Consider the following 19,267-nt stretch of genomic DNA (forward strand, 5'->3'; position numbering starts at 1 on the left):
TATTATAAATTTTACATATAAATTTAATATATTTTAAATTTTTTTCATATGTATTAAAATTGTTTTGCATGCTTTTATTAATATATTTTTTTTATCAAATAAAAATTAATTTAATAATATATTATAATAGGACAATGAAATCATTAAATTTTTAAGGCTTAATTAGTCACGAAGTCCATTAACTTAATTCCATATTTCACTTTAGTCCCTTAACTAATAAACGTTACAAATTAGTCCTTTAAAAACAGTTATGTTAGCCAACTTAATCCTTTTTGTTAATGTTGAGAAAAAGATTAACTTGTAATGTGGGATGACAACATGACAAAAGTCAAAATAGTGAGTCATCAATTTAAATAAGGGACTAAATTGAAATCTTATAGTTAGCTAAGGGACCAAACCATGACAGTTAACCAAACTCCGATTAAGGTGACTAGGCCAAAATTTTATAATACTTTATCGGACCATAACCTATTATTTACCATACCATTAAATTAAAATGACATTATGTTCCAATTTAGCATAAGGTGCACATAGACACAATTAGAAAATATGTACACAGACACTACTACACTACTACTAAAGGTGTACACAAAAGATAAACATAATTATGGTGGTCTCAAAACAGGTTTTGGCCCTTTTTCAAGCCTTCTTTTCTTCTTTGAAATTGACTAAGTTAAAAAGAATGATGGTGTAGACTATGTTGGTATTTCCTTATTTTGTGTAGTCCATGTCAGATGCTCGGCAACAAAGAGACATTCTTCAAGGTCACTCACTTTCAACTTACATAATGTAATAATGTCGTGTCTGACTTATTGCATAAACAGGTCAAAATCACTATGCCAAAATCATTATATATAGTGTATTCAAGTGATAAGAAATACTCCAAAAATTACTCATTTCATTGTTGTGGGGGATAGCATATTATTTGTAACAAAGGCCAATTCCATGCGCTAAATATTGTCCAAGAAATTTTTGCATTTGCTGATGAATTCAACAAAGTATGCTCTGTAATGGTAGCTGCAGCTGGGTAGAAGGCTCCTCTAGTGGGAGTTTTAAAGATCAACATTGATGTTGGTTACTTTGAGGACAACTACACATGCTCGATTTTGATTGTAAGAAATTGTGAAGGAATGGTTTCAGTTACGAAAACAAAGAAAGATAGTGTGTCAATGGCTAGGAATTTGGTATTGTCATGGAAGGTAATTGTTCATGTACCAGCTTCATCCATTGTATGGCTATGAATCTAAATGCCTTTGTAAAATCATAGAGGAACATGGTTTCCTAGAAATTTTTAATCTAAAATAAAAAAATAGGTTATGGACACTACAAACAAAATCAATATAACATATTGTATTTGAGAAATTTCAATACATTTGGAAGCTTTAAAAAACCCCATATAGAATTGAATTCTCATATATTTATTGAATTCAAAATTTCACCTTACCCAATTGACCGAGACAATGGAAAACAATATTATACGAAACAATATTTCAACAAACACCCAATTCGGGAAATTATTCAAACACCTTAACTGCAATCATAAAACAACAAAAACCCGTGATTCCAAATCTAAAACAGATAAATAAAAAATTCCAACAAAGAAAACCCTAAAATCCAAAAAAGATTTAAACCTACCATTGAATTACCAGGTAACATTGAAAACGAAAGTGAAATTAGGCATAGCTCTGAGATCTGAGATAACTCTAAGATTTGAAAACGGAATTAAATTTTTTAGATCTAAGTCTCACAAAACTAGTGCATAACTAGTCTCATGAAAACGTTGGACGACTTATCAAACTCAAGCAGATTGAGATGACTGTTGAAAAAGTCAACAAAATCAAGTTTTAGAAAGACATGGAGGAAGAAGTGAGAGAGATGGTGGCTAGGGTTTAAGGAAGAGAGAAGAAATTGCTTCATACATTATACATTTCATATTTTTTATTTTTAAATTTTAAATTTTAAATCAATATAAATAAAACAATTCCATGTCATCTAATGTAGAACCAACTGGACTGCCACATATACACAACTTAGTAGAGTTTGACAAAATTTACGGACAAGACTAATGTGTCTACCAGAATGACATTTAAGGGACCTAGAACGAACGTTTACTAAATAAGGGGCTAAAGTGAAATCTTAAATTAAGTTAAAGGACCAAAGGATGCATTAAACCATTTCTTAGTTAATAATGTTCTTTGAGGTTATTTTGTAATTATCAGCTAATGTAACAACTAATTTACCAAACACTCAAATTAATTTATCAACTACCAGCTGTCACACGTGAAAAATACAGAGTCGCCACCATATTTTATTTATTCCAAAGGAAAGGGAAAATATTGATAAAACCCCAAATAAAGAACGGTCTCGCAACCAAGAGAGGATTAAGAAGTCGGTTATGCAAGGGGAAGGTATCAACACCCCTCACATCCATGGTACTCCATGGGAACCACTTGCTCGTATAAATGCATATGGATGTTGTTTATCTGTATGTCGATTGTTATCGGGAATGAGATGAATAAAGTGAGATGAGGGAAATAATAAGTTTTAAGTTAATGTGCTCACCAAGGATTTAAGCCCTTGTGCCTACGTATCCTCATACGTGCAATAAGGAAATCAAATCTGTATAGTTCGGCTCACAAACAAAACATTTGTTTGGTTATTTTTAATGAACAATATTGATGTTCACGTGCTACTGTTCACTTGCTTGTATACTCTCTCATGGGAGCGGGAAGTATTTGCTTGTTTGCGATAAAGTGGATGCGCTTGGGTCACACTCTAGCAGTTAAACATTACTTGCTCACACATGGAGGCTTACGTGTTATTCACGGTAGAACGGAAGTAACACGTCCTTTTTTAAAGGGTTTTGAAGAGTGCACTAAGGCAGAAGATGATTTGATTTGTTGGGGTTGATTTTATGTACGGAGATAAGCATCAGACCCTTGTCTAGATACAATCAATAGTCCAAAAACTCAGGAGTTGAGAGGACAATGTTATCCTAACCACTTTTTTTGTCCAAAGAGATTTGAATTATGAAAAGAGTTTGGCAAGTCTAATCATTGGAACTTAGAGGGAGACTATCTGACCCTTGACCAAGTACGACCAACAATCAGAATACTTGGGAGTCGAGAGGACAATGGAGTCCTAACTACCTTTTTTCTCCCTCATAACACCTAGATCTAACTTGTCTGAATCATTAGATGTTTTAGGGGGAAGTCAAGTGTCGGGTCCTCAAGCTAGGTACGACCGATAACCCAAGTACTTGAATGTTGTATGCAAGCACATACAACCCATTTTTGCATTCCAGTTTGTTATGAAAATGGTTTTGAAAAAGGAACTTGTGTTGGATCAAGTTTATGAAAAATGTGTGTGAAGAACGGAGGAGAGAGAGAGAGAGAATGAGATTGAGAAGTGAATGGAGAAGATATGTGAATCATGGACCATGGAATGGATGAGAAATACTTGATGTTGGATCAAATATTCGCGTTGCAATGGTGAGAGTTTTATTTGGAAAACAACTTGGCGTTGGATCAAGTACCTTTTGTTTCTTTTGAAATGCTTTATTTATCGTTTTTTTTATCTTTTTAGTTCGCATGCATGATGAATTAACAAAAAAATAAACCTAAGCTATTACATGTTCATGGGGTGCAGGGACATTTGACCCACAATGGCGGGATGGATCCACACAATATAACATAAATGGAAATGGAAAGAAGTTATACAAGTTACAAACTATGTATCATGCCTAAATCATACAACTGGCATGGTACTTCAAACAATACAAGTCGAGTGAATGGGTTAGAGGCATGACTAGTTAGAAGTGTGCTTAGATCTCCAAGTCACATGTGGAAACACAAAGCAACAAATTGGGTTATCATAAGATCAAGTCAAATGAATGAAAATGATGCAACGAATGTAAGCACATTCAATGGTTTAAATCAATTCAAATGATAATGTATTAATCAATGAAAGACAATCAAAGATCTATCCTGTGATCATGAAAAATGAACTAGGTACATAAGACATTCATCATCTAAATTGAAATGGGATTTTCAATTTATCAATATGATCACAAACCAAATGAATCGATTAAATGGACAATTAAAAATGAATATTAATTCTAAGGATTAAAGATTTACCTAAACATGAATTAGGGAACACACTAATCGAATGGGAAATTAACAATTCAAATCACAACTTCATCTAATGAACATGATCATGACAATCATAATGTGATATACAAATCAAAATGGAAAATTATCCTAAAAATCTGAATTATGGTGAAAATCTACAATTAACCATATTAATCCAAATCACGAATAAAATCCACAAAGTGGATTAGCAACTATGGGATTAATTATGCATAATAAAAAATCTAATTAAAAACAATTAAACCTAATTATATCCTAATTACACAATCAAATCTAATGATGAGTTAAGCTAATTAACAACAAAATTATGTCAACTCCTAATTAACAAAAATCCAGAACAACTTAAATTAAACCCTAACAAGAAAAAAATCGGAAGCATGATTAATCAAACAAAAAATAAATTAATCAAGACATAATGGAGATTATCAACACTTAATCACGAGCCAGGGGTGTTAGAGGGAGGTGTAGATAAAAAGTGTTATCTTGGGCCAAAGGCCCAATTTCTACCAAAAAAAAAATCCAAGAAATGTATTAATTGAAAAGAGCCAAAACCTATGTCCTGGATTCATCTCCAGAAACTCATGCCGATTTCAAGATAAGGAACTCACGCTCAGGGATGAAGCTTTATAGAACAACAGTGATACACAGAGAACGAAATCGATGAACCACCATCATGAACGCGACATCCTCCTAATCAGCTACAAAGTTTCGCAACGCAGAGCTTCAAGCCACCGCGGCGGTAACGAATGCAACACAAGAAGTTGCCTCAGATTTACTCTGATCAAGTTCGACGTCTCAGGTGATTCTTCTTCTTCGACTATGCCTTTTTCGTGTTCTTCTTCCGCTCTTTTAATTTTTCCTCTGAGTTGTTGTTGAGAGTATTGCGTGAAGGAAAATTACGAACCAAAACACAATGAAAATTAAAAAATTCTCCCTTAGTGATCCTTACAAATGGGCATGATCAGTGATAGAAATCGTTACCTCTTGTGGAGATTGAAACCATTTATGCAGATCTAAGGAGTGATCACGAGCGTTGAATGGTGATAACGCCTCTACTCAGTCCACACGAATGGATTCCTTCAGTCTCAGTGCTAGCTGCTACGAATGAAGGCTTTGTGTGTGTGTGTGTGTGATATATATATATATATATATATATATATATATATATATATATATATATATATATATATATATATATATATATATATATATATAGAGAGAGAGAGAGAGAGAGAGAGAGAGAGAGAGAGAGAGAGAGAGAGAGAGAGAGAAAATTTCATCTAATGAAATGCTTCTGCATAAGGGTTCTATTTATAGAACCACTTGTGTGGGCTTCAAGCTAAAAAATCCACTTAAGTGTATGTGACCCATATCTTATGGTATACTAAAAATCACTTAAGCGCGTGGTACCTTACCATATTTCATATTCTACTTAAGTGCACTGTACCTTACGATATTCTACAATTCACTTAAGTGCATCATATCTTATAATGTTCCTTATTTACTCTATCTCTCATCAATCCGTCCTTTTGTGTGTGACCCTGTAGGTTTTCGCAACATTGGAAATTATATTAAATCATGCATTTAACATAATAAACAGTGAGAGGTATCTAGCAACACATCACTGCTACCCAAGACACGAAAATATCACGTGATATGACAAATCCCATTTGTGATAATACTTGTGTGTACAATTACCCTTTTTGACCTTATGTCTATATTGAACATAAGGCATAGACCGTGTCTTATCCAGTTTAATACTGGACCCTTAGACATTTATCCTGTTATGCAGGATGGGCAAGTTCTCTCTAGGTCACTCATGTCCCTCAGCATGCTTCGTGGAGTACCCATCAACTGTCTTTATAGTCATCTAGTTATGGACAATGTTTGATCAGTAATAAAGCACTCGACTCTACATCTAGGGTCCATAGTGGTTTTAGGTTGAAGGGTGGTATACACCACTATCACCATGAGAATAACGTATGACACTTTGCATAACATTCTATGTAGTATTCTCATAGCGGATCAATCCAATATAAATGTTACTCCTAATATTCATACCTATGTTTGAGACTTGATAACTCCTTATCCATGATCCATGAGATGTGATCATAAGTCTATATACATAATAGTCTTAATTCTTTAATGTTATCCCACTTCACAATAAAGCTCGACTACAGATAGTTTAAGAACAACGTACTTATGTTTAATGGAATCTCATGATCAAGTCAAACTTGATACATTAAATAGACTAGCTATTCTAGGGACTTTATTAAACCAACATAATAAAGAAAAAACCTTTTACTATTAATAAATAATTTGATACATGTACCAAAAGTATTGGTCTCTAGGGCTTACACCAACATTGCAGCTAATTCGAGAATTGAAAGGTTGAGCGTCAGTGAGAAGGGCATGTTTTTTTGCTGAATTCTTTGATTTTCTTCTTAGAAGGTTGTGGAAGATTGGTTGAGAAGTCCTCTTTCAATTTGGTTAAAAGAGGTTGGGAAAAAAAGAGTGAAGTCAGTTAGGGGGTTTTATGCTTGTTGAAGATTGGATTAAAGTGGTTATGGATGTGTTGAAGATTGGGTTTTTAGGTGATTTGAATGTGGTAGAAGTTGGATGATGGTCCTGAGTTCTACAAGGTTGTTGTGAATGGTTATAAAAGTTGATTATGTTGAAGGGCTTGTTGTTGATTGAAGAGGAAGAGAAAATTTTGTTAGAGGTTTTTGGAAGGGTGGTTAAATAATCATTTAGGTTTGTTGTTAAGGGAAGTTGTGAAGATTGTGGTTGGTCGGAGGGAGTTTAGAATTCGTTTTTATGTTGAGGTTGCATGGTCCCTTTTATTGACAGGTTTTTGTTTAAGTTTGTTATCCCTTTGTTAGAGGAATTTTTGGAAGGTTCTTAATAGAGTGAGGTTAGAGATCTTGAAGAAAACGGTTGGTTGAAGAGTTGTTATGGAAGGTGGAGTTAGTTATTTTGTTATGGAAGTTGGAGGAGGCTTCTTGTCGTTAGGAATGTTCTGTTAGAGGTTAAAGGTTGAAGTTTAGATGCGGTTAGGGGTTATTTCAATGGTTATCCCTTGTTAGAGTTGGTTTCGTTGTTTAATGTATTCTGTTAGGAGTTTGTCTGTGCATTATATTATGATATTAATCAAATGGTTGTTAATGGTAATTGTAATATGTTTGAGTTCTAGTTTTGTATTGCAGGGTGGTGGTTTGTAGGTCTGTTATTTTCGGTTCCTTTTTGAAGGATTGGTGAAGTGTAAAATTGTTAGAAAGTCCTGCTTTTGAAGGTTGGATGTGAGGTAAATAAAATTCGGCTATGGTTCTGACATGGAATGCTTGGTTTGTGTGGTTTTGGACTTGTCACGTTTTAGAGCTATTTTGATGCTTATTATACTTATCACGGAGCTTGTTGTAAACATTATAATTTGAGATGTATTGAAAAATAGGAAATGTTTATGTAGCCTGTTTAATATCATGTTGAACATCATATAACTTGTTTATGTATTGGCATGGATTTAAAAATGAATGTAAGGTTGAATAGATTTAGGTTTATAGAATTGTGAATGGAAATTGAATGGTAACATGACTTTGTAGTTTAGGGAAATGATATTCATGGTTATGTAAAATGTATTAAAGTGTGGTTGTAAACGTTTTTAGACATTTGAATGAATGAGATTTGTTGATGTGTGAAATGATTATCCTTATGAAAACACGAACATGAAGTGTAATCTGGAAATGGTTTAGGTCTTGATTGTATAAAAGTGAAACAATGGTTTAAAACGGATATGGTTTAAACATGGCGAAAAATGAACATGAGCACGATAAAATAATGGATTTAGTAATGAACATGGTTAAAACTTAACATGAACATGAGTTAGGACTTGGAAAGTGACATTGGTCATATGGTTGACTTTGGTCAACTGGTTGACCAAAAAATCCACAATTGACCAAAAGTCAACAATTGACCAAGAGTCAACTTTTGGTCAACATGACAAATTTGTAGTTTTTCCTTCATGCAATGGTACTGATACATTTGAATGCAATTGAATCTTGTATGACTTGATGGAATTTGATCATGCATCTTGAATAGGAATGGATTATGACTTGAATTAAATCAAACCAAAGATATACGAATAAACTAAGAAAGAATGACACAAGGGCACTTGTTTGAATAAACCCCTAATCATGAATTGAATTGACCATGATCATGATTTGAACAAAATTAAACCAAAGACCCCATAAATGAAACGTGAAAGAGTGACACAAAGACACTTGAATGAATCCAATTAGGCCTTGACAAGGACCAAAGTGGATCATGACCTAACACTAAGCAATGACAATGGCATGAAGTTGCACTAACCAGATGAAATGGGCTTAGCCAAACCATGAAATAAGCATGAGAAGATGATCAGATGAAATGTTATGGAATGGAGCAAATGAAAGTTATGATGCCATGGAAATGGGCTTGAACCAATGAACATAAACAAGCAAAAAATGAACATGTAAAGCCATGAGATGAATTCCACTCAAACTAAAGAAAACACATGAATAAGTGGGCCTCGACTGGATCTTGGCCAAGCAAGTGACACATACACACGTACACCTTGGAATGATGATGAACCAATGAAGTGGGGTTAGGGGCAAACCCAAGGAGTGGTGGCCATGAATTAGGGTTTGGGGATACCATGATCAAATGCGGATCCCAAGTTAGGGTTTTACTTCACTAAGAAGCCACAAATGAATCACCAATGTTGGGCACAATGAACAAACTTCAAGAGCTACCTCCAATTAAGATTTGATAGTTTGAACCACCTCTAGTTGCAGGGAAACCTTAGCTTCTACTAAGTGCAAGCAACAAAGCTTGGGCTGCATGATACCTGTCCTCTTGTATTGGACCATGGTTATGCAGATGAAATGAATGATCACGAGGATATGCATATGATTAGGGTTAGTGACCTATATAAACTTTGTGAAAGGTAGGGTTAATTTTGGGGTATGACACCAGCCATCAGCTATAACCTACCAGTCATTAGCTACCAGATATCAACTATCAGCTTGTTTTACCAAACAAAGCCTAAAGGTGAACAAAGTTGGATGTCGCAAATTTGAACATGCGCTCCTACACCTGATGTCTCTACACAACTATCAAATGAATGACCTTAATGGGACAATAATTTATATAATATTAATTCTAGTACAATTTAAAAAAAATAAAGAATTAAATATTAATTTACGATACCTCATGGTAAACAACTTAAAACGAGCATTTGACTTGAAACATAAGATAAATAAGCCATTAAAGTATACATAATTGGGAATCCAACACCTGAACATTAGGACTCAATGGATGACATGAGTCACATTCACATGGAAAACGCCGATCAACCATTATATGTCATTTTTCACTCTTTGTGAAGGATATATTGTACTTTATTTTGATGTACTATTATTTTTTATATTTGTAATTTGATTTTTATTTATTTTTAAAATAATTGCAATTTGATTTTGCATTGCAGAATTGTATCTTGATTCAATCCTTACACTTAATTAGATTTGAATCTATTATAATTTATTGTAATTTCTGATTTTAAAAGTCAAAACATAAAATGTCTAATGTTTTTAAATGAAGAGCAATGGATATGGCATAGAAGATAAGGACATGTTAGAATGAGAAGGATTTCTCAGCTAAATAAGCTTAATTTAGTCAAAGGCCCGCCAAATCTGAAGTTCTCTTTAGATGCTCTATGTGAAGCATGTCAGAAAGGCAAGTTTTCTAAAACTTCTTTCAAAGTAAAACATGTTGCTTCTACCTCCAGACCATTGGAACTTCTACACATTAACCTTTTAGGACCAGTGAAAATTGCTTCTATTAATGGTAAGAAGTATGGACTAGTCATTGTTGATGACTATAGAAGATGGACATGGGTTATGTTTCTAAGATACAAGGATGAGCCACATTCTGTGTTTTCTACATTCTACTCTCAAGTGCAAAATGAGAAGGATCTCAGAATTGTTAAAGACAAAAGTGATCATGGTGGAGAATTTGAAAATAAAGATTTTGAATTTTTTGTTGTTGATGAAAATGGCTTTTCCCATGATTTCTCCTATCCTAGAACTCCACAACAAAATGGAGTTGTATAAAGGAAGAATATTACTTTACAAGAAATGGCCATAACCATGATCAATGAGACTAATGTGACTAATCACTTCTGGGAAGAGGCAGTCAACACATCGTGTTACATTCAGAATAGGATCTCTATAAGACCTATTATGGGTAAGACTCCTTATGAATTATGGAAGAATCAGAAGCCCAACATTTCATATTTTCATCCTTTTGGATGTTATTATTTTATGTTTAACACTAAGGAAAATATGAACAAATTTGATTCTAAGGCACATAAATACATCATGTTAGGATACTCTGAACACTCAAAAGGCTATAGAGTATATAATACTAAGACACAGATTGTTGAAGAATCAATCCATGTCAAATTCAATGATAAGCTTGACCTTAAAAAGTCAAACCTAGTTGAGAAGTTTGTAGATCTGGAGATCACCTATTCAGGCTCTGTAGGTAAAACTTCAGAAGCAAAAGATGCCAAGGCAAAAGACTTTGAAGCTACTTAACCATAAGTTGTTGAAGTTCATACTCCTCTGAGGAATCACAAACAAAGATCCCCACACTCTAAAGAATTGATTATGGGAGATAAATTTGAACCAGTAAGAGCCAAATCTTCATTCAAACCTTCTGAAGAGACGCTTCTGAGTTTTGTGTCCCTTATAAAGCCTGCATCAGTTGATGAAGAGCTTCTGGACATAGAGTGGATTCTGGCTATGCAAGAAGAACTCAATCAATTATCTATAAATGACATGTGGGATCTTGTGCTAAGATATATAGAACTCATGCCATTGGGATAAAGTGAGTCTTCAGAAACAAGTTGGACGAACAAGGAGAGGTAGTAAGAAACAAGGCTAGACTGGTTGCACAAGGCTATAGTCAACAAGAGGGGATTGAGTATATAAAAACCTTAGCACCAATTGCTAGGTTAGAGTCTATTCATCTTTAATTTCCTTTGTTATTAGTCATAACATCATCTTGTATCAGATGGATGTTAAGAGTGCATTTTTGAATGGTTACATAACTGAAGAAGTGTATGTACACCAACCTCCTGGTTTTGAAAATCATAAAAACCCATATTTCATTTTCATTCTTAAGAAATAATTGTATGGTCTAAAACAAGCTCCTAGAGCATGGTATGAAAGACTAAGCAATTTTCTTTTAGAAAATTATTTCACCAAAGGAATTGTTGATATAACTTTGTTATGTAAAACATTAAAAAATGATATCCTTGTTGCTTAAATCTATGTGGATGATATCATATTTGGTTATGCTAATGTTGCTTTGTGCAAGGAATTTTCTAAGTCTATGCAGGTAGAATTTGAGATGAGTCTAATGGGAGAACTCAAGTTCTTTATGGGAATTTACATTAATCAAAGTCTAGAAGGAACATATATCCATAAGAGTAAATATACTAAAGAACTTCTGAAGAAGTTTGAAATGTCAGAATGTAAGATATCAAAGACTCTTATGCATCCTACATGCATCCTTGAGAAGGATGAGGTAAGTGCAAAGGTAGAGCAAAAGGTATATAGAGATATGATTGGTTCTCTTTTATACTTAACTGCTTCTAGACTTGAGAATTTATTTAGTGTCTGTTTATGTGCTTGCTTCCAATCAGATCTTAGAGAATCCCACACAACGAATGTTAAGATGATCTCCTGGTGTTTGACCGTGACTCTGATAGAAAAGCCTCTAAAGATTTGTCAAGCTCTCAAGATTCTGCATTCTCAAGCTCTAAAGACTCTGAAAACCAAGTTCTGAAGACTCTAAAGACCATGTTATGAGGAATTGTGTCAAGACTCTAAAGACCAAGGTTCTGATGTTTCTCTCAACCAGATTCTTGATCTTTTAAAACATGTTTCAACAACATTTATTCAGAATCCTCTGAAGATAAGAAGATAAGATCAAAAGGTTTTGTGTAAGGAAAATACTACACAATTATCATACCCCAAAAATGACCCTACCCTATACAACTTTCATCTAATCCATGATCCTATAACACATGCATGCATTCATTATTTCATCAATATAATTGCATTAACATTTATAACCAAAGGAATATTATATGGACTCAAGGCATGATGTTCACACCTAAAAAAATTGGGGTTTTTCGGATAAAGCTACAAAGGAAAATGCATAACAAAGAAAAAATCCATTTTTTAGTCTGCGTAATCGGTTACCCAAATCCTGGTAATCGGTTACCCAAATCTGTTTTCCCTATAAATAGGACATTATTTCCCCCTCATTTTCACAAGCTAGCATCCCCCAAATTTTTTTCAAAACATCACTCAAACCCTATCATTAAACCTAAACCCCAAAACTCATAGAAATCATTTTCTCTCAAATCACTACCCACCAACTTTTTCTTCATTTTATTTTTTTCTCAAAACCTTCCATTCTCTAACATTCATAACTTAGCCCATTCATTAAGTTTCAACCATAAACACCTTCATTCCAAACCTCTTGCTTCATATTCAAGCTCAACACTACAACAACTTAGTTTTTCACATTTGTTAATGATTGTAACTCAAACTCATTAGCATTTTGTTTCTGTTTTTGTGTTAAAAATGGTTGGGTATTCATGGGTTGTTTTTTGAGAGAGACTTGAGCTAAGTTTGAAACATATGGTTTTGTTTGGTTCACACATTTTTTTGGGGACTTTAGCTTTTACTACTTGTTGTTATTTACAATTTTTAATCAAACTATATCATTTCCTATTTGTTGTCGACTTATTGTTATATTTGTATTGGTTGATGAAATCTATTAAGTCAGGACCATGGTTACTTAGGGTTGATAAAACCTTTCATGCTTCAAATCTATCAATAAATGATCAATGGATCATCCATGATACTATGAGGCATTGATATGTTGTCTCTATTTCAACCATACTTGAGTCATTTGATGCATAGATGAAACCATGTTTGTGTATACTAACTTGCTAATCCATTTGCTTGTTTTGATTCCATTAACTATTAACTTCTAAGATTTATATTATTTCACTTTATTTCTTTTCTATTTAGGTTCTCACAATTTATTTTCCGCAATTTATTTTATTATTCATTTTATTTCAGGCACTTTATGTTTATGTTCATTGTCACTCATTCATATATCATTTATATTGTGCCAATTTAGTTGTTTTCTTACCACCTTGTATAATAAAAAAAGAAGAAAAAAATTTATAGTCATTTGAGTGATATAATCTTCTATTTGTCAAACTATTGATAGATAAACTTGAGGTTGTATAACTTTCATTGTTACAAATCTATTGTTAGATGATCATTGATCATCTTCAATAATTTGCATCAATGATAAGTTATCCCTTGATGCTCAATATTTTGAATCTTTTAACCTATGAATAGATAATCCTCAAATGTTCACTTTACACATATTACTAAATACTATCTAGGTTTCACTAACTTTGTTTATTATTAACCTTTGTTATTATGATTTTATTACTATTGACTTGTGGTTTATTTTATGTCATTCGTACTCACTAACAATTGTTATTATGATATTATTATTATTATCTTGTGATTTACTTTTATGTTATTACCTTGTAATTCATATTCAAGTTCTCATTATCATCATCGTCATCATTGTATATACTCTCATGCATGTTTATTATTTTTATTTCCTTTATTATCACCATACAATTAAAAACAACAAAAACATGATAAAATTATAAGACCTAAATGATGCATCACACTTGTAATCAACCATTGGACTTATACGATTACAAGTGTGATGCATCTTTTCGGTCTTATAATTTTATCATATTTTTGTTATTTTTAATTGTATGATGATAATAAAGTAAATAATAATAATAAACATGCATGAGAGTATATACAATGATGACGATGATGATAATGAGTACTTGAATGTGAATTACAAGGTAATAACATAAAAATAAATCACAAGATAATAATAATAATAATATCACAATAACAATTGTTTGTGAGTATGAATGACATAAAATAAAAAACAAGTCAATAGTAATAAAATCATAATAACAAAGGTTAATAATAAACAAAGTTAGTGAAATATAGATAGTGTTTAATAATATGTGCAAAGTGAACATTTGATGATTATCTATCCATAGGTCAAAAGATTCAAAATATGACGCATCAAGGAATAACTTATTATTGATGAAAAGTATTGAATATGATCAATGATCATCTAACAATAGATTTGTAACAATGAAAGTTATACAACCCTAAGTCTATTTATCAATATAGTTTGACAAATAGAAGACTATATCACTCAAATGACTATAATTTTTTTTATTATAGAAGGTGGTAAGAAAACAACAAAATTGGAACAATATAAATGATATATGAATGGGTGACAATGAACATAAACATAAAGTTCCTAAAATAAAATGAACAATAAAATAAATTGCGAAAAATAAATTGTGAGAATTTAAATAGCAAAGAAATAAAGTGAAATAATATAAATCTTATAAGTTAATAGTTAATGGAATCAAAACAAGAAAATGAATTAGCAAGTTAGTATACACAAACATGGTTTCATTTATGCATCAAATGACTCAAGTATGGTTGAAATAGAGACAACCTATCAATGTCTCAAAGTATCATGAATGATCCATTGATCATTTATTGATAGATTTGAAGCATGAAAGGTTTTATCAACCCTAAGTAACCATGGTCCCGACTTAATAGATTTCATCAACCAATACAAATATAACACTAAGTTAACAATAAATAGAAAATGATATAGTTTGATTAAAAATAGTAAATAATAAGTAGTAAAGGCAAAATTCCCAAAAAAAATGTGTGAACCAAACAAAACCATTTGTTTCAAACTTAGCTCAAGTCTCTCTAAAAAAATAACCCATGAATACCCAATCATTTTTAACACAAAGACATAACCAAAATGCTAATGAGTTTGAGTTACAATCATTACCAAATGTGAAAAATTAAGTTGTTGTAGTGTTGAGCTTGAATATGAAGCAAGAGGTTTGGAATGAAGGTGTTTATTATTGAAACTTAATGAAGGGGATGAGTTGTGAATGTTAGAGAATGGAAGGTTTTGAGGAAAAAATAAAATGAATAAAAAGTTGGTGGGTAGTGATTTGAGAGAAAATGATTTCTATGAGTTTTTGGGTTTAGGTTTAATGAGAGGGTTTATGTAACAAAGCAAAAATATCCCTTGATGCGCCATATTTTGAATCTTTTAACCTATGGATAGATAATCCTCAAATGTTCACTTTGCACATATTACTAAACACTATCTATATTTCACTAACTTTGTTTATTATTAACCTTTGTTATCATAATTTTATTACTATTGACTTGTGGTTTATTTTATGTCATTCATACTCACTAATAGTTGTTATTGTGATATTATTATTATTATCATCTTGTGATTTACTTTTATGTTATTATCTTGTAATTTACATTTAAGTACTCATTATCATCATCGTCATCATTGTATATACTCTCATGCATGTTTATTATTGTTATTGACTTTATTATTATCATACAATTAAAAACAACAAAAACATGATAAAATTATAAGACCAAAAAGATGCATCACACTTGCGATCAACCATTGGACTTAGAGGATTTCACTTAGGACCTTTGTTTGGAGGACCTTGCCTTTATCTTTGACACTTTGTTTTAACTTTGGATTTCATGTAACTTACATATCGGTTGTAAGAATAGAATCATGGCACCATTCTAGGGGGTATATTTGTAAGACCATTATCATATGTTTAGCTGGTCACTTTTGCACACACAAGGCTTTCTCTTGGGCTACCTAAGAATGATACCCTTTATTTTCTTGTTGGTTACCTTGTATATTCATTATATTACCCAATTTCATAACCAAATAAACAAACCCTCAATTCAATGTCAAGTGGCATTTTCATCAACAAAATTCAAAAAATATTTAAAACTACGATTAGTATTCTGCGCCACGAGCCTTAAGTGATGGAGAATGAGTAAGAATGAAGCATTCCTACCCATACTCTGATTATTTTGGACGCAAGACGGCTTTTTGTTTAGAATTTTCGCCTCCGCCCATAGACTTTAGTGCAATCTAATTATAAAATCTTTTCATAAACCCTGTTCAAGGTAAAACAAACATAACTCATCAAACTTCACTTTTGTGACTTAGAGCACAATAATAAAAAATCAAAATCCCACTCTTTCACACTTTCTTTTAAATAAAATAAGACAATAAACGAGATAAATACCCATGTACACAAACAACCCAAATGGTTCCCATGGAGTACCATGGATGTGAGGGGTGCTAATACGTTCCCCTTGCGTAACTGACTTCCGAACCCAAATCTCAGTTGTGAGACTGCCTTTTTATCCTTGCGCATCATGTGTGCAACCCTTTTTCTTCGAGGGTTTTATCGACTATTTCCCCTCTCCTCTCCCATAGATGAAATCCAAATAAAATTCGGTGGCGACTCTTCTATTTTGCCTTCTCTCTTCTCTTTGATTGATGAGGCATTCTTTAGTTCAGTCCCAGTTTCGTTATCATGAAATCCCGATAGCGAGACCTAGCAACTCTGCTGGGGATTATGTTTCCCTAAGAAAGTCTAGCCTAGTTTGGGTTGTTTTTCCTACGCACGTAGGGATTTATCCAGTTTATTCATTTTTTCTGTGTATTTTTTTCTTTTTGTTACTAACCTATGTATATATTTCTTTGTTGGTCCGAAACTTTGACTCTGTGACGAAGAAAAAAGGGGTTACGATAATGATTGCAAATGAAAACCTTGTGTGAAAGACTCTCCACCCGAGTCTGAGAGCTTACTTGAGATATGAGAGGTTGAGTAGTATGGGTCCCCGAGGATCTTTCCTTGTGAAGGGTCGTACGAGAACCTTACTTAATGGTATACTCTTTTAGAGATATTGATGACCGTCGAGGTTTCGGCATAAGCATCCTTATCTTCATTAAAGTTTGTGACCCTAAGACCCCCTTTTTAGAAACTTTAACCTTGACCGGCCTACACCGATGGTCCCGTAGTATAGATCCCCAAGGAGCTTTCCTTACGAGGGTCGATAGAAAGAGCTCATTTAGAGTAGATTTCCTTGATGAAGCTGTCTCCTGGAAAGTAAATTGACATAAGCGATAGACAGTCAAGGGAGTCCATGACTCTAAGGGCAGTTTCTTACACCCAATTTCTCAAAAGCCCTAGGTCATGCAAAGTGAGTACCCTGGTTTGAAAAGCAGTCATTATTAAACCTCACGTTGTTATGATGATCCCAGATTTTGAACCCCATGCCTAAAGTTCCATGGAAAAACTAATAAAAACCATTCATCCATTCATCCATTAATTCATATATCATTAATCAATAAGCAAAGCTCTAAAGCATTTCATTTGTTTAAACGCATAACTACAAGACTTTTTTACCAACACAATCATGGATCCCTCATCAAGGAAAATCACTTTCATATTCAGATACAAGAGTCCAGATCTTGGCACTTTGAAGGTCCTTTTATCTAGAGGAACATCCCTCAAGGACAACAAATTCAGAACTACCTTCGGTAACATTATAGACCTCTTGACAGAAAAGGTTGACTATGGTGTAATCACCGCATTAGCTCAATATTATGACGCCCCTTTAAGATGCTTTACCTTCCCTGACTTCCAAATCTCCCAAACTCTGGAAGACATTGAGAGACTTCTCAATCGACCGATAAAGGAATATAACCCCTTCCCCAAGTTGAAAGAAGGATTTTGTTTGCCTGAGCTTTCTACCGCCTTGGGTATCAACGCCAACGAACTTGTGGCTAATTGGGGATCTAAAGGTGCCGCCAATGGTTTAACTCAGAAATTCCTCGAAGCCCATGCTTGGAAGATGATTCAGGAAGAAAGGCCAGATTTCAGTAGCACGACATTAGCACTCTTGATACATGGATTTGTTTTATTCCCTAATATAGACAAATTCGCGGACCCTTTGGCGGTGGAAGTCTTCCTACCTAATAACCCGGTGCCATTCCTGCTCGCCGACTTCGATCACACCTTCCATACAAAGCATGAGAAGAAAGGAGGGACCTTTCTCTGTTGTGATCCTCTATTGCACTTATGGATGAGGATTCGTATGCCTCAACATGAACCTTTTGCTTATAGAAACTTGTCATGGCTCCAAGAGTTTTCATCTCTCTCAGCTAGTTCAATCCTTTGGAACAAGAGAGAATGGGAAATGAAGGATGTCATTGCAAGATATGGAGGGTTCCCGAATGTCCCCTTAATAGGAACATATGGTTGTATCAATTACAACCCCGTGCTACTCAAGAGAAAATTGGGATATATCATGTTGAATCCTCCCAAGGATAGAGACCTCATAACTTTCATCGTCAATACCGTGGATCCACTCAATTCAACCGTGAAGAGAGTGCGAGGGGCTTGAACAAGCATAATCCGGATTGACCAAGAGTGGGGCAAGAAGAGCATCCTAGCCAAGGAACCCTACTTTGTGGGTAAAAGAGAAGGCTGGGGTTGTGAAGATGCCTTTCATTTATGACTCTTCATCATTGGAGTCCAAACCTGAGCCCATATTACAAGAAGACATGGACAAGCTTACCGACAAGATAGGAGAGCTTGAGTTAGAAAACACTTAATTACAAGTCCAACTCAACCTTGCTAAGGAACATAACCACACCTTGGAAGATAAGGGTAAGCAAGTCTATGAGAAGTTCACGGTCAACAAGAAGAGACTAAGGGAAGTCGAAGGCCAAAGAGTTTGGGTTGATGGTGCTTTACTAGGAGCCAATTCTGAGCTAAACGCTCGCAACGACAAGTTGGATCAAACATACCGAACCATTAGGGACCTTGAGAAGACCGTTGAGAGGTCTAATGCTATGAAGAAAGAGGCCAGGGAGGATTATGAAGCCCAAATCCTCGAGCTTAGGAACACTTTTAAGGAGTGCAAGGAAATCTTGGCTAAAGAATAACTAGAGAGAGAGGGAGAGAGAGAGAGAGAGAGAGAGAGAGAGAGAGAGAGAGAGAGAGAGAG

The 19,267-nt window shown here is 33.8% G+C and overlaps 1 protein-coding gene across 1 annotated transcript; it reads left to right on the plus strand.

Moving 5' to 3' along the window:
- The first annotated feature begins 17,671 nt into the window (after positions 1-17,671).
- Positions 17,672-18,661, plus strand: LOC127131651 (uncharacterized). The gene has a single exon (XM_051060563.1). It carries the CDS (start codon positions 17,672-17,674, stop codon positions 18,659-18,661), a length of 990 nt encoding a protein of 329 aa, XP_050916520.1.
- The last annotated feature ends 606 nt before the right edge of the window (positions 18,662-19,267 follow it).

The sequence above is a fragment of the Lathyrus oleraceus genome, chromosome 3, assembly GCF_024323335.1.
Source record: "Lathyrus oleraceus cultivar Zhongwan6 chromosome 3, CAAS_Psat_ZW6_1.0, whole genome shotgun sequence".
NCBI classification, from domain to species: Eukaryota; Viridiplantae; Streptophyta; class Magnoliopsida; order Fabales; family Fabaceae; genus Lathyrus; species Lathyrus oleraceus.